Genomic DNA, 25261 nt, shown 5'->3' with positions numbered 1-25261 from the left:
TCAAATTATATTCCTTTATTAATGGAATGGTTTTGATTGACCAGAAATGAAATGGATGAAAGGAATGCTTGTCCTTTATGGTTGCCAGAAAAAGTAAATACTGTCTACAGACATTATACAGCTTTCTTTTAACCAAAATTAAATACGGTCCATAGCAAAGCAAGCAATCTGTAGAAATGTATTGTTATGCTGCTATTACAAACTATTTACATTGGATGAAAAACAGGTGTCTCAAAGCCAACTTTAACCTTACTTGATTACTCTTAATGATTCTGTGTATCTTGCCCTCATCTTCTCTTTTTGCTATTATATATAAATCGGACACTAACAAGGTTAAAAGAATGAGTAATCACAAAACAAGCTCTGGGTAGCAAGACAGAAAATAAGCTCTCTTCCTCACCACCCAGCACAACTACTCTGTCACCCTCCTTCAAAATTTAAGGAGTTTATCAACTTCCTGCAGGCTTTTCCCACATCCAAACATTTGTCTCTCTGATCAACTTATTTTCCAGGTAAAACCTGTGAAGGCAATACCTGGTACAAGAATATACATTTTAAATATACATATTTCAAAGGAGCATATTTTCTTCTAGCAGTACTGTGTGCTGCCTCTGCGAATGCATGTTCACAGTAAAACCATGTCAAATAAATATTTGAAGGAATCAGCACAGTGCATCCAGTTTCACTTTCCAAAGGGAAAGTGTGGTATGTCTGCTTATAGTGGCGGTATAAGGCAGAGACATAATACAAATCCAACTTTGCTAAATCACAATCATGAAAAAGAAATCCTGGCTAATTACAAAATACTTGATTTATAGCTGGACCAAACAAAGAGATAGGTTTACTATACACCAAAGCTATTTGCAGAAAAGGACTTCACTGCTGGTTTCATAGCAGACATACAGCACAGAGAGTATGTATTTTCAGTTTGCAAGAAGGATTAATCAGAATAGTTTGTCTATTCAATCAAACATTGCTCTGCTGCAACAACATTGTTCTCAGTTGCCTCTCTCTTTGATCTTCCTGTCTGTATTTCTCCTCTAGTTTTTGTTTTTCAGAGTCCATACTATAAAAAGTAGAGTCTGTGCTTCTCCTAATCTTCTCAAACTGACTGAAATCTGCAACATACTTTCCATTTGGAGAGAGAGAAACCACAGGCACGAACTCGTAGCCCCAGTGGATCTCCTCAGGGATATAGGAAGTTCTGCTTTGGCAGACAGCACTGGTGGATTCCACCGTGGCATTGAGGAGCACCACAAGCTCAAAGTCCTTATCCTTGAGATTTTGAGGTGTGAGATCTCTCAGAGGGCTGCTTTCATCCAAAATATGGTAGAAGGTTAAAGGCAAAATGAGAAATGGACTCTCTGAAGAGGAGTCAACATTGAACTTGACACTGGCTTGATTCAGCAGGATCCTTTCCCCTTCTTTGGTTTCATATGTCTGAAGAAGCTTCCCAGACAGCTGACACTGTATCAGAAGGCTCTTCCTCATATTTGCTACTCTGATCACCAGGCAAAGTTCTCCATTGTGTTTAGTAATGACAGCGCAGTGGCTGAATTTAATAGTCTCTGCCCTTTTTTTAGGTCTTGCAATTTTGGCCAGAAAGGTACCTGTGATGAAGATTTCTATCAAGGTGGTGATGACCAGTTGGGCTACAAGTAAGAAAATGGCATGAGGACACTCCTCTGTAATGAAACGAAATCCATAGCCAATGGTTGTCTGTGACTCCAGGGAGAAGAGGAATGCCCCAGTTAGAGAGTCTACATTCTTGACACATGGCTCATGCTTTGGTGTGAACTTGTTTATTTCTAAATCACCATGAAGGAATGCAATAGCATAGTAGATAACTCCAAAGAGGAACCAGGTCATAACAAAAGTAGCAGCAAATAAGGTGAGTTTGTACCTCCACTTCATGTCTATAACTGTAGTCCACAAATCCTGAAGGTAGAGTAGGTAAATGCCATCGACTTTGTCTATCCGCACATTGCTGTGACCGCTTTTGGACATCACACGGGGTTTGTGCGTTTTGAGCATGGCAGTATCAATGCCTCCGTTAACCAGTGGGACACGGGACATATTAATCTTTGTGGTTTCCATTCTCACTGCTTCAGTCCTAAGGAGAGAATAAAAGAAAGTTGTTACTTACTGAAACCAAAACACATGATTCATTCTGAAAAGCATTTGAAAATGTCGATGGACAGAAGGCACATACATAATCTAAACACAGCAGCAATGAATAAAACGGGTTGGAATATGAAGTTACTATCATACAATATCTGACATTACAAATAATTTTATATTCATTTTTCCAGGAAAAAAAAAAAATCCATCTTTGATTCTGGTGACTGCCAAATACAGAGAAATAGGTTTCTTTTATGATAGCCTGCAAAGGAAATTTGACAAAGTTGAAATTTTATATTAGCACTTTATTTCTGTAAAATGAATTAAATTATTTTCTTACATTTCTCTGGAGAAGAGTCTCTTTTTGATTACTGAGCAGGTTTTCTTTAATGCCCTGAAGAGAGACATCTGATCAAATTTAAAGTCGCGTTAATGCTTGGTTTAGAAAGCAGATCCAGCACACCACCTCTGTCTCTTCCTGCGACGGAGGCAAAATGAGCCAGACCAGCTTTCACTGTGAACAATTAACTTCCACAAGTGATTTACTCAATCGGATCTGGCTCTTTGTTACAAACCTACAACCAACCTAGAGGGAGACAAAGCAGATCTGAACATATCAAAGTTGAGTTTTGGAAAGGAATATTTACACCTGAATACGCTTTGAAGCTGTTTGCACTGTACAGTGCAAAATACTATTTTAAGCTGTCTAAAGAAAAAAAAAAAAGGAGGCAATTCACAAAGTCAGCATTCTAGGCGTGGGCCCTGACCTGCACAAAGCCAGCAATCATTGGACCACCCGATTCCTGAAGTTTGTTTACTGTGCATCAGTCCGGATGGAGACTAAGTGTGCAGACATTCAGGACTGAACAAAGCCCATGGAGTGAAGTAGAACGGTGCCTCTGCAAGTTTGATGAGGCAAGTAACAGGACCCAGCTTGCAGGACCAGACAGTGATTACGTAGAGCAAGGACAGTACATGTTATAGTCGTTTCCAACAACAAAACTTCCTGCTGACAAAAACAACAAAGAAAAAAAAATCCCATGCATCCTTTGTGCTTTGGCAGGTTGCACAAAAAGCATTGTTTTGTTCCATTGTTTTCCTCAAAAAGAGCCTTAAGCAAGTGATTCGTTTTCATGAACCACTGGAGAAGAAAAAAAAAAGGGGGGGGGGGGGGAAAGAATGTCTTCCTTATAGCTACTTAAAAGAATTTTGCAGGAAGTACAAGATATATTTGTGGCACACACATGTGCCAATCCAGGACATCAGCATAATTGCTCACTGAAGTACTTTTCCTGTTATGTCAATTACGGAGAATTTTTGTTTATGACTATACCCATCACACTGTTGCTGGTTTTCTGGGAAAAGGTAATTAAACTCAACTCCCATTAACACCTGCAGCTCATTCTAATTTTGTTTTAATCACCAACATTTCTCTTCCATAGCCTAGGAGCCAATGTCATCTATATATATGTATATATATATATAAAAGAAAGGAATGCATCAATGATCCCAGTAGGAGATTCCCTATGTGACAGTCAAATCAACACACAGTGCGCAGCATGTCCGGATAATAAACAGGAAAAAACCTTCAAGTGATCTGAAAAAGAACAACTGGAGGAAATGGGGGGGTGGGAGGGGTAGGGATGAGAAGGAGCATGCATGCAACTGCTCTTTAGGCAAACTCAAAATCAAGCGCTACTATCAGTGCGTGGTAAATACATGCAACCTCTAATGGGAAATCTCTTAGGAAAATGCACGCTACTTAGTGAAGAGGCTCAATTCCCCACACCGAACCTCACCCTGGATAAGCCATGGATACAAAATGTGTGCAAAAATCTGTCCCAAAATAACTACACTTCTTCCTCTCAAGCACACTTCCCTTTAGCCATTACTTCCAGGCACAAAACATTATTTTGTCAGAATAAATTTCCCTGTCACAAATTGCTAGGCCAGGAGATAGCTGACTTCTCCAGTCCGGCACCGGGGACACATCCCCATCCCATCCCCCTGCACAGCCTACCTGGACGCCTGCTCCTGGGAGCAGCTCCCCAGGGCTGCTGACTCCTCCTCCTCCTCTGGAGGCAACGAGGATGGAGACAGCCAAGGCTCCACCTTCCCTCCTCAGTGTTCCAGCTGGTGGGCTTAAGCTGGTGGGGCAGGGACAAGGCTCACGGGCTTGGCAAAGAGCAGACTTACCTGGTCAGGGTCAGGGGTGGCCCAAGGTGAGGGGCACATGGACACTGCACACCACGCTCACCATGGCTCTACCATGCCCAAGAAACACTGGCTTCTGCACAAGTGGTCAGCATATATGTAGTAAATTTGGCATATTTGGGATGCACATGCTGTGCACAGTAGCTCTGGCCCATATTCACTGTGGCACTGATACTCCTTTCGTATGCTGGACTTAATATGCATACACCACACCATTAATCTACAGCACCAGCCCGGTTCACAGTTTCAACCCACACAGGGGTCTTATAAGAGTTCTTGCCCCTGCCTCTGCTCTGCCCTGAAATACGTTGTTCCCTGTCCAAGAGCCTTGAAATGAGAAAATCCTGACACTGCAGTCTGCCAGATTTCCACACCTGGTGGATTATACTTATCACAGACATACTGAAATGCCATAGTAGAAGAGTTCACCCCACAAGATGGGAGCTAGGAAGGTAGTTGCAAGGCACAGTGTCTTCCCTGGGCTACACCAACAGAGGGACAGCTGCAAAATTTGCCATTTCAGGCTTAACCTGAGAAATAAAGTCCTGCTGCAGCCCTAGGCGATGTCTGGCATGCTCCAGGCTGTGTTTCAGCTCACAATCAAAGCCATTTCTCACTGTGCCTTTTTATTGTCCCCATGTGTAAAGTGGATCTCCACATGTGAGGTCAGCATGGCAGAGCTGTTAGTTTTGGAGTCTGCCATAGATGGAAGAAGCTGCATCAGAGCTCCTCTGTCATCTTTTGTGTCCTCCCCTGATTTGTATTTCTGTATGTGACAACGTTACTCAGCTTTACAGTGATTTCCTGAAATGGATCACAGCCAATTTCTGATGCTTTTTTTGGTGGTAGGGTATTTTTTGTGTTGATTTGCTTCCTATTTTTTTTTCTTACATCACTTTTTCCCGTGTGATCCCAAATTCCCCTAGTGCTCTTTTCCTCTCCAGGGAAATTAATCTTTGCTTCCTTTCCCTGCAGAAATACTTCCCGTCTTGTCTGCCACACTGATATGGGAAGACAGGATCTGTCACTCCATCTTGGAGCAGCACTGCCTTTGCTCCCATCCCTTATCACTGGCAGCAGCCAGCAGCAGTCATCTTGGGGAAGAAACTCTCATGAAACCAACAGTGGAACAAAACTGGGCTTCAGAGAAGGGATCTCCCCTGCCCTCCCTGCCCCACTGCTTCCTGAGAAGTGAACAGTACAATACCCCACAGTAATCATTTGTGGGTGTTTGTGTGTATAAAATCCATGTTATAACACCTTCATTACTATTTCCCATCTTATACCTTATATAGGCACCTCAGATGCTCTGTGACCTGACAACTATCCCCAGCTCCCCAGCCAAAAGATTTTGATTGGTTTGATTTCTATTCCTCTCCCTCTAAATCAGAAAGAACGTCTACCACAGTAAATTAATAGAAGCAAACAAGCCTGAATAATAATAGTAGTATACATCTTTTTTAATTAAAGAAACATCTACTATGCATTAGCTAACTGATTTTATAGTGACAAAGTAACTTTTAGTACTGTAAAAAAAAAAAACCCTGCTCAAACTGTAGCTGCAAAATAAAAGTGAACTGAAATACAGTTAAGGAAGCAGGTACTTCAAGAAGGAAGAAAATCAAATTGTCTCAGACTTGTGTATCACTCTAACGTGCTACGAATTACCTCCTTTCCTCACCAGCCTCTGAAACAGCCAAAGGAGACTCCCCATCAGAGCACACGCTGGTAAGGAAGTTTAGTGCAGACAAAGTCAACAAAATGTAGAGCTACGTACCAAACCACCAACCATGAGTACCTTGGTATTAAGGTAATTCCAGCAGCCAGGGATATAACAAGCACATTAACACTGTTTCCAGAGACTACATTATCAAGAAGTTAAAGCCAGCTTGCATTCACACAAAAATGTTCCTGTTGCATGTAGCCAGATTTGCTTGTGCAAGTCCTCTTTTGGCAGACACAACTGATTAAAAGTGTACAGGAGCATGACTTGGTCAAATGGCCTCAGCTGTTTGCTTTTTTTCAGATCAGATATGCTTTGCCACTTGAGCAAACCCTCACGCACGCTTCACTGGCACTCTGACACAGGGCAAAACTTGAACTGCTTTTCAACCAGCATAAGCCACTAGCAGGCTTGGCATTAAAAAAAACACACAGGGTTGAGGAAAGAAAACATTGAAAAGGAGTACGTAATCTCCAGATCTTTCCTAGGTCTGATGTGGTTCAGTAGGTTATAAAAGTCCCTCCTGAATTCTCAGTACTCTGCCTAGCATGAACATCGTCTTCCCTCTAGGCTATGCACCAGGTTATGCTGAGCAATTGTCAACCAGCAAAATCCTCCTCTGTAGCTGGGTTATGGAATACAAAACGATAGAGCAGAGGTAGAGGGAGAGAAGCAGTGGTTGCAAAAGGGGGCTTCACTTTTGTCACCAGCTGCAGCTTGCAGCCATACAGCCGGGCACTACTACCCAGGACTTAAAAAGTCCTCAAGCACTAGGAGTGATCAGGGTTTAGAGTACTGATAGGAAGGCTGGTAGTCAGTCATATTGTGAAATATGCTGCCTTTAAAAACTAAATTAACACCTTTTTATTTTCTTTCACAAAAAGACTGAGCCAACAGAGCTGTAAATAACCCCTCAAATCAAAACCAGCTCCCAAAGCTGCGCCTTTATCTCCCCATCCCTCCACAGAGCCACCAGTCAGGGTAGGGTAGCCCTGTGAATGGTGACTCTCCCTGGGCTTGGGCACCCAGGAATGGATGAAGGCAGAGGCATGGCTGAGCCCTCAGGCAAGGTAGTGCCCAGGAGCTGCTGAACTGACTGCACCAGAGGTGAGGGGAAGCAGTGTGGTGCATCGTGGGAGCCAGCTGCATCTTTGTCATCACTCACAGCAGAGCCAGGGCAACAGCCATTTACAGACCGGTGTTAAGCAAGTGAAAACCCAAATCCATATTTATCTCTCTTAGGCTGTTTGCCTGGCATCTGGCCATGGAAGATAAATTAAAGCTGAAGTCTCATAGTGCACTGTTTCTGAGGGAGATTTGTACAGGAATCTTGTTCTTCCCAAGGGTAAGGCTTTGCAGTAACTATTGATTTGTGTAGATGAGCCTTGTAAGCTACACTGATGCAAGCAAGTAGAAAAACAACCAAGCAGGCAGAGAGAAGGCAAAAGATGATTCAAAGCTGACTGAGGTTAACGGGTTAACGGATAAGCTGCCAGTGATTTCACAGGTCTCTGGATCAGGCCTCCAAGTGGACAAAAAACACACACTGCTAGTGTCTGAACAGCTAACACACTGCAAATGTGACATTCATCTTCCCAAGAACATGCCAGCCAGTCTCTGCCCTGGGCTATGTAGATGAGCAGGGGACTTGGCTGTGCAGAGCCTTCAGTTTGGGAGCTTTTATGTACCCTAAAGTCTTCTTTCAGAAAGGAGTAAGTAAGTGGATTAGTTTCTGAAACTTACCTTTTTGTGTTCAGTAATAGGGTATATACAGTGCTGCTGGAAAAGAGAGAAAGGTTCCCCAGAAATCTGTTTGGTTTCTTCAGCAGTGCAACATTCAGTACTTTTTAATGTCTCCCTTTCTGGAATACTGTTGTTTCAAACTCTTTTCAGTCTCTCAAATACTTCATTAGCACAGTTAAGCATTTAAACCTGCCTCTGCTGTGATGCTTTTCCCACTCACTAACCCTTTCCTTGTTCTTGCACTGCACACCTTTTCTGGCTCTTTCTACATGAGCAAGTCTAAACAGATGCTTGAGAGCCTGTCCTTTCTGTTTCTGAGAAGCTGGGTGCCAGAACTACTCTGCAAGGCTGAAAGGGACATTATTGTTGCATTATGCTTATCAAGCTCATATGCTGTGCTTCCACTTTCATTTACAGCTTTGACCTGTTGTAGGAACATTAGTGACCCCTCACAGTAGGCCTCTGGCACAAGCAAACATCTCAGCAGCACCAAAGAGAAGGAACTGAGCTAAGGGAGGGCAGGAGTGGTGTCCTGCCCCAATCAAATTTAGCACTCAATGTTAAAGCCATTAGACCTTCCAAGAGCTGAACACTCGCTGTTGTCCTGTTTTGCAGTCATTGCCACTAATTCTTCACTCTTCCATTCTAGGATGCCTTTAGGGGCTTTCAGAAGCTACATCCTGTCTTTCTCCCTGAGGTATTTCTTTTTCCTACAGGGGTATCTTTCATTAATCTGTTTTCCCCCATTTTGCTCAGTATCCCATTGTTCTCTTCCTCACTCTCTGGGAATCACAAGATATAGTTGTGCTTACTTGTGTGAATCACAAACTAGTTGTGCTTACACCACCAACATTGGAATGTGTAGCTGTGGCAGCAAAGTTGTTTCTCACAAGACTCACACTCATCTATGTGCTGCAAGTATCTTGCCATAGGTTCACAGCACCTATTCCTGACCTCTTCATTATACGACTCTTGTTCCCAATGGTTTTGCAAGGCTTAAACCCTTTGGGCTGAGGTTTTCCTCAAGACTGGTCACAAGTGAACACACTTTATCTGTTTACCTAATGTGTCAGTCAAAACCAAATAACCATTTCCAAAATCAAAGTCATGAAAATATGCTTTGGGATGTTTCTTCATCCATGTTAAGACAGTTTTTGTGTCTTTTCTCCTTCAGCAAGTGAGTGTAAACACATAAGGAATTTTTGGTGCAGAGGCTGAAGCTCATACTCTCCATGGCCAGATGAAAACCCTCACAGCTTGGCTATAGAGTAATATCAGTGCTTTCTTGACTTCTGGCCTTATAAATCTTTGTCCATACACTGATTTAGCTTCAGTGTGAAGTGGAGGGTCTCCCTTCCCTATCTCGCTAGTTCCTTATCAGTGAACTCCCCTGAGGGGTGAAAATGTGTGAACAAATTGCCGCAGACATGGGGAGAAGTCTCAAGTCCACCTTCAGTGGTCAGATTTGGGAACAGAAGTGGTAGCAGCCACAGAGTTCAAGAAGGAGGAAGGAGGTAGAGAAGTTAGAGAAGGGGGTTTATTGGGAGAAGGTTGAAGAGAAGCCAAGGAATGAACCATTTTGGCTCTTTTTGCTTAGGTGCAAGATAAACTAATCCTTTTAGTGTCTTTTAGGGTGCTTTGTGGCATGGCCAAAAGCAGAACTGTTGGGTGCCCAACAGCATGAGGGTCAGAAATGGAGACACATGTACACATAGAGCATTTCCAGCTCAAAACAGAAGCTGGGCAGGAATTCTCTGCAAAATAGTTTTCCATTTAGTCAACTAAGGCTTACCTAAGTCCTACTTAAGTACTTAATTCCCTTTTTGGGAACGGGCCCTATGCCAGGCGGCTGCTCTGGCTGCTGTGAGAGCTGCTTTCTCACAGCTCCCACCACCTTCCCCATCCCGTGTGAGGAGAGGCTACCTTGCGGGAGCACTGCTTCCAGGGAAGCACCAGCTGGGCAAAGACACTCAAGGAGGCTGCACTGCTCTTGTCTCTAATTTCAGGGCTGGGGCTCAAGCGGATTGAGTTGTTTGCCCAGGGGCATATTTTACCTCTCTTTATGCTTGTTTATATACTGCCTCATATAAATCACCTGGTTATAATCTGACCTCATGGGGTCACGTGCCAAGACAGTTTCATGTTTCTGTACACAGCCAAGGGGTGGATGCATTTCCTTCTAGCATTTTAGTCAGATGGTGGCAGCTTTTATAACAATATAGAAAGTAATGATTCTGAACCCATCTTCTGCTCAGGTTAAGTCCAGCAAAGTTCATAAGGAAGGGAGTCCCCTCCCAGGTCAGTGCAGAGCACAAACATACTATAGTGAGCTGCTGCCTACGTTTGCTGAGACTGTCATTGCCTGCTCACTACAGGTTGGCTGTACCCTTATTTTCCTTTCTTCCACAGCAGGTAAAGGACAGAACCTAGTTTTTAACCTCCCCAGTACTCACCCATCATTTCACAAGTGCTTAGACACCTACTCTACCACTGAATAATAGCAATAATAAAAACAATAATAATAATAAAGCTAAACTCATTGCAACTGATTTGTTAATCTGCAATTCATTTGAAATTTGCTGCTTTTGTTTCAGACGTGAAGAAGGGTTAGTAGAACAAAAAGCTTGTCTGGATTCTTTTATTGTTTGTTTGCTTTTTGCTCATTTCTTGGTCTAATAAAAATCTGGTTTCATTTAAAAACAAACAAGCAAACAAAACCAGAAACAGACACTTCCTCTAGATTTTTAATTTGAATTGTCAGCAGGTGGCTGAAAATGAATAGTAGTGTGCCTAGTCAGGGTTATGCAAGAGGCAGGGAGAAAAGTTAGCACTTTGCTGATAGTTCACAAAAGCCAGCTAAAACATCTGCAGTCTGCCTTCCCCAGGGCCACTTCTTCTCATTGTTTCTCAGCAACCATGGCTGGTACATGAAAGATAGTTATCAGGCAGCAGTGTGATGTTTCAAACCATTTAGACTGGTTTGTGCCTCTCTTTTCTTTCTTAGACTACAAATACTCTGAGCCTCAAACCCAACATTGGACACCAAGTCCCAACTCCAGCCTTGTCTCAATGACGAGCTGGGGCATCATTACCTACCTGTATGTCAAGCGTACAGTATGAATACATCCAGTGGCTAGCGGCTGCCTTGTTAATCACCATTTGCAATGCCAATTCATCGCATGATGCATACACTGTAACCCAGTCAAGCTGGGTTTTGTTTTTTAATTAGTCATTGCACACTGGGGCTCTCACAGCACAGCGTAGGTGTGGTTGTGAGCTGAGGCTCCCTGCAGGGTGTCAGGCTTCTGCTGTGGCAGGCTTTTTAATGCGCTCTCTCCATATGAAAGCTGTGTTTCCTGTAAGTCACAGCACTCCTTCAGCCCATACCATAAGATACTATCCTGGTGGAGGAATCACAGTACCCCAGAAATATCCCACTGTATGTACACATTCCCAAACACTGCCAAAATAAGCATCTTTATAATCTTCCATCTCTATGCAGTCACTAAATCTCAAAATTGAAATACCTGTCTGTGAAAAGAATTTTCCATTAAAATAAAAAGTCTGCAGCTTTTAAATATGTAAAAGCCTCAACAGTATTGAAAATAATGGAAATGCTGCAAAAGGCGAGGAAACTGGCAAGGGAAAAAAGCATTTTATTTAAAGGCCTTTATATTGGTAACCTTTTCTGCATTAAGCACCTTTAGTGCCTAATGTAGACAGAATCAAATCTAACTGGGGAAATACCGCACCTTAACCCAGCAGGAAGATGGACGCTGTTACAGTAGTAGCTCTTCTCTCTATGACAGTTTCTGGTTCTGTATTACCTCTCTAGTGTAGCTGCTTAGTGTTGCTTCATTTATGCAGGGTAACAATAAATACAGAGTAATCTGCTAAATAAGCCAAATTTATGGCTTTTCTGCACGGCCAGGACATAGCAGTGAGCTTGGCTTTGTGGTATTTGCAATTCTACAAAGCTCATTTCCAAGAAAGAAGGATAGGTTTGCCACGGTTTCATCTTAAAACTTGTTACAAGGTGGTTTTCTCAGGAAGTTATTTGGTTATGAAGAATTACCCTACCTGTGTGAACAAGTTCATACTGTGCAAAATGTTTTCAAAGAGGGAGTCTTCTTTCTTGCTGGCAAAATGAAGCCTGTGTCTTCTCTCCCCCCAGACCTAATGACTTCTAAATTTGATGTCTTTATCTCTTAGGCAAAACACAGAGGATGCTATTGGCACAGCAGAGACACATACAGATTTTTTACTTATTTTTTAATAATGAATTAATTTACTGTGAGTGACAGAGTAAGTATGGCCAGTATTCTCTTTAAGGGCAACAACAGCCCTTAAAATGCTCGTTCCTACTCCATTTTCTCTGCACTACAAAGATTTCAAATTGCACCAAGCACCTATTTCCCTTGATTGTCCAGGTCTGATAAACAGAGAGCAAGTTCTACTTGATATCAAGCAAACATTTTGTAGCTACTTGACAGAAACAAAACGTTTAAACTTTTAAATGCTGGAAAGAAAAATCAATAGTGACCAATAAAATCAGAACATGATATTTCACAGGCAAAAACCTATATATCATAGGTTCATTTTTACTATTAAAAATGTTACTTTATGGTATGTATATTTTCATAAATGATGTGTTGCCTATTCTGTAAAAGTCAAGCAGCTGCAAATATTAAGTATTGATGTGGGAAATTTTGGTGTATCTAGTCAGTTGTGAATACATCTTCATTTACATATGTTTCCCTTTGTTCCATTGTTACCCTTAAAAAAGGCTCTAGATCATGACACAAGACAATTTTCTCAAACAGCGAATCTTGGACGCATCCACAATGACCAGTAACCACCACCTGTGGCTATGGTCTCAGAGTAAAGTCCTTGCCCAGTCAAGTTTCCCCTTGAGCTTTCACAAAGCACTGCCAAAATGGTCACAATAAAATCCCCAGGAAGCCGCTGCTGTTATCCTGGAGCTCACACCCCCTGTCGCTATCCTCATCTCCATCCTTGACCCCATTCCAGGCCCAGCTCTGCTGTGGACACTCATCAAACGCTGTCTTCTCACCAACCTTGCAGCAGGTGCCTACAGCTCCCAGGGGGGTAGAAATGGTCACAGAGGTGTTGTAAACCATTAAAATGCTGCACTGGTGTATAAACCAGGGCATTTCACCTGCCTTTCTTAAGCAGTCAGGGACAAATTAAAAACACCAGGGATGCTTTCATAGGTGTGGGTAGGGTTGCATTATTCTCAGTACTGCCCAACAGTTTTATTTCAGGGCAACTTTCTTTTTTTTTTTTTTTCTTGACCAGTCCATGGATGTGGTTAATTTAAGGTTTAAAAGGCTTTTTCTCACACGTACACACCCACCCGTATATGTTTTCCACTGAAGTCTGTGCTTTTTCCTAGACCCACCCAAATTCCAGTACATAGCTCCCTTATGTGCCAAGCTTTCATACTCTCTGTGCAATGAATGGAAAAATGCCCTTTTTTCCACTTCTGCACATTTCTGGGGGGAGGAGAGGGAGAGTGTGTAGAGGAGAGGGAGGAAAGACATCCAGAGGAATTTAGTTATACCTGTTATTTCAGAGCAGAAACGGGAGAGTCTATGGGAACAGAGCTGTCTGTGGCAATACTCTGTTTCTGCCCATGGGTGGAGATACACGGGGTCCAAGCACCACTGCTTGCTTGGGACTCAGCTGTGTTTATGGACTGCGAAGGAGATTTAAAACTTAATAATTATAAACTAAAAGTAGCATAAGCTGCTGGCTGTTATGTGTTTCCATTCTGTCTGTATGAAGTACTTTATAACCACTCTTGAATGCATTGATATTTTATGAGAGGGATAAAAAAAAATAATCAAAGCTTAATGGTGAGAAACATTGGGGAGTTTTAAATGGAAATGATGGCTTTCAGCTGTGTCATTTTATGCTCCCTTTAATAAGTTATTTCAGGCTTGGTGAAAGGTGGTAGACTGAGAGCAAAGGGCTCCTTTCTTGCCACCCGCATCAGCCTGGCAGAGGGAAGGCTGCAGGACCACCACATTTCCACCCCTTTTCACATCCTCCCTCCTACAAGGGCTGCCACTGTAGCTCATGGGGTGGCAGGAGCCCCCAGGCCATGGGGAAGAAAATAGTAAAGCCCTGTTTCCTCCTGCTATATCTCCAGGTTGAATCTCAGGGCTGTAACATATAAGCTCTGTGAAAAGCCTTTTCCATTGCACTTGCCTCTGTGGGGATTCTCTGATGCCCGGTTAAGGCTGGTCCCCCTTGATTTCCTCTTCTCAGTGAAGGCATCAATAAAGTCTTTCTGACTTACAGAGCCACCTGGTTTCGTGAGGCTTGTTGGAACATAATTTCTGAAGCCTCTGTTCACCTGCCAAGTTAAGCTGAAATTAGCCCATGGATTTAAATGCGTGGGCTGTTTTGTATCCATTCTTTGTGAGGGGATGGAAATGAAAATACGCTAGGTTAATTGTTTATCCTTTTCAACAGCAAAATATTATTGTTGCACACAAAATTATACTGCAAAAATTGGAATAAAAAAATACCTTTTTAAAGAAAAAGCTGTTTCCTGAGTTCTTGACTGGAAGGTTACATAGCCCAGAATTATATGTCTTCCAGATAAACTCCCAAGGAATCAGAGGGAAAAGAATATTTGTTTTCCTCATGGCTTTCCCAAATTGCTCAATCCCTGCCAATTTCCATGACACAGACCCCTCAGTCTGCTGCAAAGACTGTGGCTTCTGAAAGGGAGGAAATAGCATGAATGTACTGGTGCACATCAATGTTTTTTGATTCTCTTGCCAAACCAAAAATATCAAAACAAACAAAAAAAAAAAAGGAAAAAAAAAAGCTTCAAATTTTCTGGCGACATTAGGAAAAAGTAATCATTCTGGACTGATGATGTTGTTTGTTCAAACCAAAACTAAACCTTTCATTTTGCTTTGAGGTTTGCATAGACGTGTGTGTGCGTCTAAGTTAAATCAAGCGAGGAACACAACAGTGCCTGCAGTGACAGATCACAGCATCATGCTTCCAGAAAGTCTAAATAATATCTTTTACTTTTCAAAATTGTTTTCAGACTTTTCAGTCAAAGCTGCTCTGTCTTGTTCATGTTAATAGATTTCATTTTCATCTGACCTAAACCTGCATGTTCAGCCCATAAGACTTTTGGCTGAAAAATCTCAGCCTTCTGTAACTGTAAAGACCACACAAGTTTCCTGGCTGGTTTGGTGACAAGTGAAGCTTGTGCAAAGAGCTACTGTTCCTCTAAGAGAATACACCAGAAGCAGTGCCTGTCCCCATTGGTGGACTCTGGGGACATAACTGTGTGATTTTCATCGCTAGTCATTTTTCTTTTTTGTCCTATAGTTTCTTGGGAACCTCCATAAAAGCTTTGTGGTTTTATGCTGCAACAGGCTGTGAAAAAAGCAGTGAGAATGTGCCCAAACAAGAAAAAAAGCTCATGCTGTTTTTCAAAGTTACTACATTTCCTTATACTCAAAGGAGGTTATTTTGCTTGTTTATTTACACATCCCTTATCTTTATGACTGTTCCTTCATGATTCCATGTCATCTTAAAAGCTCCACAATCTTTTACAGTTGGGAACTTGGGAAGGTCTAGCTTTGATCACTGAAGGTAATTAGACTGAATAGAACATTGTTCATGTTCTGCTGAGAAGTTTCCAACTACGTTCAGAGTACCGCAAAATTATTTTTGATATTCTACAATATTCAGCAACTTCTACCTTGTTTTTTGTGAGTTTTACAGATGCTGTGAATTTCAGAAGTTGCTTTGATGTTTTCCAAGCAGCCTGATTTATGAGAACAAAAAAATACCACCATTCCCCAATTACTTTCTGTCGCCTTGTTCTAACGCTTGATACATCAATGGAAATATAGTCTGCCTGAGAAGTCCAGGCATAAAAAGTAACTGGGGTATGAAGAAATCAACTACATATCCCACAAAAGATCATTCTTCCAGTGGAAAAATCAACCTTTTTGATCTCTAACCCTCTGTACTTTTCCTGTAATATTTAATTTAATAAAGCCACCATTTTCATTGAAAAACACACATGATGGGAAATGTGAAACTAGACCTAGTGGATGCTTAAATGTTATTTTAGTGCTAGTTATATGCTATTTTAGTGCTATTGAACAGAATTCATATTTTGTAGACAACTGCTAAAAGAAGTGGTTGCAAAAAATAGTTAAGCAGTACTATGAATATATCAAATTGCTGCAGCAAATTTCAAATTGGGGTTAAGATAATGCCATTGCTGAAAGTCCCAGAGACTGTGACTCCACCAGTCAGCTGACAGTTTAATGGCAATGCAGAAAAAGTCTTCATTGACTGCTCTGGTGACATGCTGTCAAACCCTGTCTTTCCCAAAAGGAAATATCCTTTATGAAGGCATTTCCTCTGCTCCACTTGCTGTATGGTTCAGACTTCTTGTCTGCAGTCAGCTTGATCCCACAACATTGTCCAAAATTAATCTTTTCTTCAAGTCCAGAATTTCATTTTATTAATTGTTTCCCAATGTATCTTTTGTTCACAGTCTTCCTCTTATGTTCCATGGACAAATTACTCAAACTTCTAGGGTTAAAATCGTATTCCCTTTTTATTATTTTGACCCATTTTCTTCTTCATTAATGCAAACATCTCTTTCATTACTTTCATACCCACAAAGCTCAGAGCCTAACCTTTCCACAGCTACTGCCTAGCCTCCATAGCTCTTCTTTCTTTTGCTCTCTGTTCCATCTCATTCCTCTTTCTCATCAATGCTTATTCCCTCTGATTTTTTGCTTCCTTCATGTTTAAGACTTCTCTTATGCCATTCCAAAATAGCATCCATTTGACATCATTTAATTCTCCCCTTCACAAGCTTCCAATCAAATACGGAAAATACACCCGTTTTGAGATACATTACAACTTCAACTGACATCTGCTCATTACTATGCTCACCTAGCAAGTTCCTCCTTTATGTTGCATCTTGCCTCACTTGCTGTTATATCTGAAATAATTTAAAGCAGATCTAAAATTTTCTTGTTTGTTCATCTGACTGCAAAATATGTTGAGGACCTACAGCAAAGTAAGGAATAATTTGTTCTGATTATAAGCTATGTTCAGCATCAGCTTTGGTAACAATTGATCTGTTTTCTTGGAAGCACTCCTTTCCCAGCATGGCTTTGCCTACTACACACCTTATATACCTTGAATGATGCTTCTTTATGTAACAGTGAGTTTTGTCTGAAAGAAATGTGGAGATATGCTTTTCTTAAAACTTGCATGGGAATGCCAGACATCTGGCATCACTGTGAGATGGTAGTTCTGACTTGGCTGACAAGCATTTACCAAAGCTGGGCAATTTCTAAAGGTGCATGCACTGCAAGGCCAATTAGATTCTTTAGGTTAAAATTCCTCTCTGTTCACATTAGTTCTCTAAAAGGTTTCCGTCTAGACTGAGCTAGTCTTCTAAGGCACCAAAGTCAATGTAGAGAGCTAGGCACCTCCACATAATAAGTCCGCCTCTTCTTCTAATGCCTTGTGGTGCCCATCTCCTTGCAGTGTCTGATGGACTGAGACCAGATCTTTAGCTTTCAGAAGCTGAGATTATCTTATCCTTGCACCTGCATAACAAGACCAGTCCTTCTGAGAGATGCCATGTTTATTGCTTGCATGGTAATCAGCTGTTCCAGTGTATGTGATGAAGAGATCCCCACTCTTCCTGGAAACATGAAGCTTGCACATGTAAATTATCTAGTACATGTATGTATTCTAAGTTGGAATATCTTAAATAAGTGTGTCAGTCTAACTTGTACTGATTAAGCCTTTCAGGTTAAATCCCATAGAAGATGCTGCGCAGTGTGGAGATTACACAACACAATGTACTCTTTCCATCGTAAGCATAATTGGTTACTGTAAAAGAATGTAAATCATGCACTGAAGCAGATAGGTTGTTATGAAAAAATAAGTTATCTAGGAACCTAAAACAAGATACAAGTTATGTCTGCTCTGTTTCTCTGTTTTACATGTTCTTGCCTATGACATTACCTGCCACAGCTCACCTTGTTTGTGTGTGTCATCAACATATACACTGCCACCATGTCCCTTACCAAAGCATGGATGCATCATGCCTGTGCTATGAAAGGCTTCCTTATTTGTAATGTTTTTACCTATGCACATCCAAAAGAAGATTACATCTGTACCTGCTTGCAAACAACCTGCACCTTACATCTTTGTCACCACCACTTCTTTTGAAGGTTCCCCTTTTCACAGTACAGCTCAAATCTACCTCTGCTTTTCACCATGCCTAACCTGCCATTCAGTGAGATGGAGCTAATAATAAGACAGAAAAGAAAACTAAACCAAAGCTATTCAATGGCATGTGTTGTTTTAAGCTGAGCAAAGCTGAAGATCAAAAGTAGTTTCTATTAATAGCACCTGGGGTTTTAGAAACTCAACAAATTCTGAAACTTTGATCATTGTTTTCTCCTGAGGTCAGGGAATGAAGATCTGGTCCTTCTCCCAGCTTTTTTGCAGATTTCAGTGTTGATGTTTGAGCTCATATAGCATGTATTATTAGAAACATGCTTAAATCAAAGTTTGTAGTGAGAACACAAAGGTCATTGATTTCTGTGACAGTAAGTCTTTATGAGACAGCTTGGGTGGTTTCTTAAGATCATAAAAAACAGTCAGAAACAAAAGCTTTTCTTTGATTATGTAATCATTATTTTTAAGATCTAAAGAAGCAATGTACCGTTTAAAGGCATGGCGCCCCCCTCTTACATTTGCACTGCTTTTAAACCAGAAACATATCTGCAAAGGCAGAACTCCACACCAAAGGGGCAGTAGAAGATACATCACTGGGATTGCTTTACTGATATAATTACTTGGATTTCTGTATATGAACACTAAGAACTGGTTTTAAAATAGGGTTTTTTGTTCCTTATCACCTGAGACCTTACAAAGGCAAGGGACATTTGCTAACAATAAATATTACACTAAATTTTAGTCATTTTTTGTTCCAGAAGTATATATTTAGGGTTCACTACATATTTTAGGGGTTTGCTTTTTGTTGGTTTGGTTTTTGGGGTTCTCGGGTTTTTTTAAACTGCAACAATAGAACAGAGTAAGAATGAACTTCCAGAACCAGAAAATCCTCAAGACCTGAGCTGAAGTACCAATAATGTTGTTATCTGTACTGAGGACAGGGAGTAAGGCTCATAGCCTTAAGTGTGTTGGCACAGTTAGCCCAGGCATAGCAGTTTACGAATCAAAATAACAAATATTTTTAAGATTTATGGCAGTATAGGAGCCCTTTAGACAGCTGCAAAACTAACTGAGTTATGGCATAATTCTATGAATTTTGCTTGTTAAAATCTGTTCTCACAGATGAAACCAAATGGACTTCAACTTGGAGTTCCTGGTGTGATGCAGCCAGCTGAAGAGCCCCTTCTGGCCTCTACATTTCCCATAGCAGTATAAAAAACAACAGTGGGAATATGAACCAGACCTGAAGCCTTTTGTTTGCCCATTATACATAGATAAAAATTGCACTGTTAGCTTTCCCGCACCTGCCTGAATTGCATTCATTCACTTCTAGTCTTATGGAAGCATTTTACACTGAAGGCCACCTCAGTTTTTGACTTTTTTTTGTGCCTTGACAAGGGCTTTCAGCACCTTTTACGTAGCACATTTCACAACAGGTAATGGACATATTGAAGGCCAGCACACGTGAGCTGATGTTCACTGTGTTAATTCATAACTCATAAATGGAATCCCTTGTAACAACTCACTTTCTGCCTCATCTTAGGGAATGAGGAGTTGTGATCTAAAACCCTTAATGTGCGAACAGAGAGGAGACCAACCAGCATGGACCATATAGGCCATCTGGTGCACCAGTTAATGAAACTCAATGTGGAAAATAAAATAAAGTGTTGCCTTAAAAGTTTCTTTTCCTCTTCCTAAGCCTTTGCATTGTTGTGAGAATGTTTTGTCATTTGCTTAAGAAAAAGAATCAGAATTTCAAGTGCTCTGTATCACTCTGAACACCTCCTCCCATATGCTGATGTACATTTGGTGTGTGAATGAATCCCAACCTTGCTTAAATGCTGTGAAAGTCACAGAAAGCACATCTTTATTTCTGTTCCCTCAGTCCTTTTACTCATTGCTGTAGTGCAGAGAGTTGTGGTTTGGCTGTTTATTGCAGAGAGAGGCCTGTTGATAGGTTTGGTATTGAAGTGTTTGAGGAAGGAAACTTTCAGGAAACATTATTTCTGGATAAGGCAGCAGGAAACTGAAGCCTGTTTGCTTCAGTGAGAGGATGGAGGGGGTTCAGAAGAGGACAGCTAGCATGGAAGTTTCCAGGGGTAAGGGTAGGCAGCTTTGAGTGGGATCACTGCTGAGCAGAAACCAAGGGGGCACTTAAGGGGGTCTTTACAGATAAGGTCAGAAAAATTCAGAAACACTTTTCTGGTTGATGTTTTCCTTGGAAAATGTTGACCGAAATAATAATTTAAGCAGGAAGAATTTATTAATTGGTTAAAGTGTTGTGAACATCTATTTTATTATATGTTTTTGTCAGGCTTTGTAGTTCTAGTGAGGAAAAGGAGACATTTTGATCATAATATATTTTTCCTTTTTTTCCTGATCAGTTCATGCTAAGAATAAACCTTTGAAGTCATCTAAGTAGGTGTACTGTTATATACATTTCCTCATCACAGATTACAGTAATTTATTAAACATGTTAATATTTTTATCATATAGCCTCAATGCAAGAATGCTAACTGTAGATAAGAAAACATTCATAATGTAAAACCAGATAGGTATCCTGCAAGCTATGATCTAACCAAAAGTGAATCACCTTAGTTAAAGCAATAGAGATTAAATTAATCTAATCAGGCCATACTACTGTTCCAGTCAAAACTTTATCACTTTTGATTTACAAAGAGAAGGTGGCTTAGGCTGTCTAAGCATGGACAAACGTAGCTGACAATCTCCATGAGAAAAACAAACCAGAAAGAAGTCAAGTGTGGTTCTAAAAGTACCAAGCTGCAGTTCCCAAGCCTTAGACCTTCCCCCCACCTTTAAAGCTAGCTAAAATGCAGCATGCCCTGAAGGTCAAACTGCAGGGACTAGTTTGAACCAAGTGAAAGAAAGACATTACTTAATCAAGTCCCCTCCTGGGAGGCAACAGAAAGGCAGCTGGCCCTCATACCTCAGCAGGCAAAGTGCAGGGAGGGAAATGACTTTGCAAGTAACGAAATGCCTAGATCAAAATTACCAAATGCTCACCACCAGCACCTGCAAAGTCAGCCATATCTCCTCAGCAGGGAGGCCAAGGAGATTCTCAAGCATTGGTGACCAAAAGCTTGCAATGCTTCCCATTATCCCCAAGGGTGCCCTACAAACAGGGAATCTGAACAGTCCATGGAACTTCCCTGAGATACATTCTGGGTCCCAGCAGTTCAGTTTCAGTCTTTAACCAAAGGCAGGCCAGGGTTCACAAAGGGTTCTGCTGGATGATGAAATTTGCCACCTTTCTCCCCAGCAGGTAAAAATGACTGCAGATGTGTTAACCCAAAAATATGCCTACCCTCTTTATGTCCAGGCATTTATTTTGTCCAGTAAAGGATAATAATACTTAGAGCATTCATGTCATTGCTTGCTCCTTTTCCCCCTGACCGTGACCTCTAACTGGCTGTGAACTTCAGAGTGTGTTAGCAATGCAAAGAGAATTTCATATGCTTAGGAAGAGGGAAAGATGCTATGGTTCTTATTTGCCATTATTCTTCCTTCCTTCATCCCAATTAGTAATGTATCCATTGGTTTTGGCTGCTTTCCATGTGTATTTCCCACCATTCAGGCTAGCTAAGTTATAGAATGAGCAGGCATTTCAATTTATGCTAAACCAGTACAAGCAAGTTATTTTTTTAGCTGTACCATTTATTTCAAGAGCATGCACATGCTTAACACCAAGCTATTTACCATATTAATGGCACAAACACACTGAGTGCTAAAATATCCTCAAGGCTTTAGTAACCCATTCAAGTAAGTCCTGAATGTTCTCTCATAGGAAGGGGTTACCAACAGCTCAGCAGGATGGCAGCTTTCAGATATTTAACATTTAGTGAATTCATTTGGACTGAAAAGGTTGACTTTAACTGTTTGATACTCCAACCAATATTTTTTTTCTGATTTTCACAATGCAGCCAATAAGGCAATGACTTTTCCCTCCATCAGAAAGGGGAAAAAAAACAAGGAAAAACACCCATCCCATAATCCGCTTTGTTTTTCCTGGAAGAAAAGTGAATCAAAATTTATTTTAAAATGTCCTGGGGTTCTGCATGCAAAACAGTTAAGTTTCTGTTTTTCTTGGCCACTCAAAAGAGTACTGCACGGTACTTCACAGCTTTGGTCTCTACCTGTTCCCAAAGAATGTAACCTGTCCATGTGAACTGTGTGTCTTAGGAGAGAGAAACAGCAGAAGAAGAGGGAATGATATTCCAAAGTGCTTGAATGAAATCTGGACAAACAAAAATTTCAGCTCTAATCAGGGCTGCGGGTTGATGGCTTGTTTTTTTCATTGCATGAGGAGCCAGGATAAGAAAGAATTATTTGTTTTCATTTGAAATTCTATAAAAAGTAACAGGACTGAAGCATTGTGTGTATGTTGGAAGACTGAAGCCCATGTCATCTGCTGCTGTTTTTGTCTCTAGGCCATGCCTCATTTACTGGTTGAAATTCTTGGGGAAGCTTTTGGTCTCGTCTACACTCTGCTTTACAAAAGCAATGCCAGTCTGTACTGTACAACCAGCACTATGTTACATTCCAGGCTTGTTTCCCCCCCTCCTATAAGCTGATTGTTAGAGAATGCAGAGAGCATGGTGACATTTTATAACCAAGAAAATAAGACATATCTGTAATAGCAAATTGCCCCCTTTCCTCCCCAATTTTTTAAAAAAAAAGCAAAAAAGCAATCACAGGTAATAATATACAGGAGAACACAGATAATAAGCTTGGCAAATAGGCGCTGATCATAGGCACTGTGATCAGAAAGACCCTAGAAATGTCTCTAAATACAATATAGCCAAAGGCAAGTGAGGAAACAAGGTTAGTTAAAAAGTAATGTGGATACTCCTGGTTCACAAAGTCAAGCCAGCTTTGTTCCTTTTTTATGATCAGCACGTCATGGAATAAAAAGGAACTTATCTGTAAATCTCCTTACAGCATGATTCCTATGTGAAAATAAAAAAGGAAGGCAAAAATGAGCTACACTGAAGTAGAGGGAAATTTACACCACAGGCTCAGACTGATTAATGAGGATAAGCCAAACCTGTTGTAAACAAGTAATATGAAGACACATGCAAAAGTTGGAAGAAAATGCATAATGTTCTCCAACTCAGACATGTTTACATTCTTTACACCTACCACAGAAAACTTACATAGTATTGTCTTATACAGATAGGTAACAGGGACTGGATAAAGTTTAAGGCAAGTTTTCCCACTATGGCAATGAAAACTGATTTCTGTATTGAAAAAAAGAACACGAGCTGACTGAAAGATATACTTTCTGGAAGAAATAGTTTCTGTCTGGCAGACATTTACAAAGACAGGTTCAGTATCTGTCCCTTTTCCCAACTTAGAAAAATATCAGCCACATACATTATAAACCTCACATTTAGCAGCTTGCATCAGTGGAAAGACCAAACCATGACAGCTTTTTCTTTATCACCACTAAACTGCCTGTATCTTAAGGTTCATGAGAAGGCATAAACACCATTCTTCTACAGACAATTTCTAAATCCTTTAACTACTAAAATAAGAGAAAAATAGGAAAAAAACCCAACTCATTAGCTATCAGTTCCGCACAGTTTCCAAAGCACTGATAAGCATGTATGCATTTTTGACAAATACTTCTTACCTGTAAAAGAGCAATGTTCAGATTCCTTACTAGATGTTATCGTCATGACAAGTCAAACAATCTTTTTCATAAAAGGTTGAATGTCTTTTCAATAAGGCATGTGTGCATGGTTTAATAAAAAAAAAGCAAGGAACCAAAACACAACAAAACACAACCCTCAGAGAGTCTCCCTTCCGTCACTGTCAGTAAAAAACAAGTTGGAATAAGTCTGAGTTGGAATTACCTGAATAAAGAAACTGGAGGAAGGGAGGGAGGGAGGAGAAGGAGGGAGGGGGAAAGAGAGAGAGTAAAAAAAATAGTCTGAGAGGAGACTCAGTGATGTCAGCAGTATGTGTTAAGGAAATCTACAGCTGAGCCCAGCAAACTTTATAGCTACATAGCACTCGACACCCAGTTACGTGGTAAGCAAATACCTGCTTAAGAGGAAACTGATGTACTTTTAAAGAATGTCAGTTAATCTTTGAAAAACTTTAGCCAGGCTGATCAAAGTCCTTAAAGGCCTTATTGCCTGAATAAATAAGGTTACATGTGGTTGTATAATGTCAAGAAAAAAAGAAGAATAAAAAGTCAACACTATAGATTACCCCTTTCCTGTTGGCAAAGGAAGGCTGAAATTCATATGAAATAAGTTCTTGTGATGGTTGTAACACACTGAACTGTAGCAGCCACGAACACAACTGAAATCCCTGACCACAAAAGCTTCCAATCTGTTTAGCCACAAAACTCTTTTCCTTTGATGACTTATTCTGGGTTTGAGTCAGTGCCTTTCTGCTCTTATTTCCTAAATGCAGAAATCACAGATAGTGCTGATGTGAACTAGGAGAAGTCTGGTACATTGAGCAAAGCGAGGAAGTGGTATGGATGTTTGTTATCTGGAAAGCCTGTACACTGCCATTGGTACCACTCTGGTATTTTATGGGATTCCCAGAACTGAATGCAAACAGCAGCAGTGAAAAGGAAGTCACTGCATCATTAGAAAGGCTAAGGTAATAGCCTTTGGATATCATTATTCTGCGTCCACATACCCAAGGATACTGCTTCCAGGAATTACATATCTCAGCAAGCTAGTCCAGTACACCTGTAGTTCAGCATCACCTGCAGGGCCATGCCATGGTCTAACTGATGTCAGGTGAACTTCATTTTCTTTTACTTGGGAGAAAGAGGAGATCAACACGTGGGGAGTGGTTTACTAACAGAATTCTGCCCAGCTCACATTCATGGAGAGCACACTAGTAAAAGCAAAATCTCTCCTTAGCAGCACTGGCAAACAGATGTTTAAATGCCATTAACAAGCATTAATAATGTTGTGATATGTGACCATAAGAAACTAGAGGCTGGAATTCTGCCGTCGAGTGGTCAAGTATGTAGGCATTCAAACAGAGCCAGTAGGTAGCAGCTGTTTTACATTTAAAAGGACAACAGTTAGATGAGATTTTTTTCTATTTGTCAGAGACTAAAGAATTTCACACTGCTTGGATTGTTCACCAAATCCATGAACCTGTTGCACTGGTATCTCTTTCTCTATA

General features: G+C 40.8%; 1 protein-coding gene across 9 annotated transcripts; it reads right to left on the bottom strand.

Moving 5' to 3' along the window:
* On the bottom strand, window positions 1-24130 carry KCNJ15 (potassium inwardly rectifying channel subfamily J member 15). 9 transcript variants are annotated; one of them, XM_062602592.1, is made up of 3 exons: window positions 23736-24130; window positions 2462-2599; window positions 1-2113 (listed from the first exon to the last, which is right to left on the bottom strand). In XM_062602592.1, the coding sequence occupies exons 2-3, from the start codon at window positions 2527-2529 to the stop codon at window positions 967-969; spliced, it is 1215 nt and encodes a 404-aa protein (XP_062458576.1). In that variant the 5' UTR covers window positions 2530-2599; window positions 23736-24130; the 3' UTR covers window positions 1-966. The 9 variants fall into 9 exon arrangements, with proteins under 9 accessions (XP_062458576.1, XP_062458577.1, XP_062458578.1 ...); XM_062602593.1 differs by having other exon boundaries at window positions 2462-2529; XM_062602594.1 differs by having other exon boundaries at window positions 2462-2515.
* Between the last annotated feature and the right edge of the window lie 1131 nt (window positions 24131-25261).

Source organism: Pezoporus occidentalis, unplaced genomic scaffold, assembly GCF_034315485.1.
Source record: "Pezoporus occidentalis ecotype Australia unplaced genomic scaffold, CSIRO_AGI_Poc_V1 ctg77, whole genome shotgun sequence".
NCBI lineage: Eukaryota > Metazoa > Chordata > Aves > Psittaciformes > Psittacidae > Pezoporus > Pezoporus occidentalis.
Note: the sequence above shows the minus strand (reverse complement) of the source record. Positions and strands in the feature narration are given on the sequence as shown.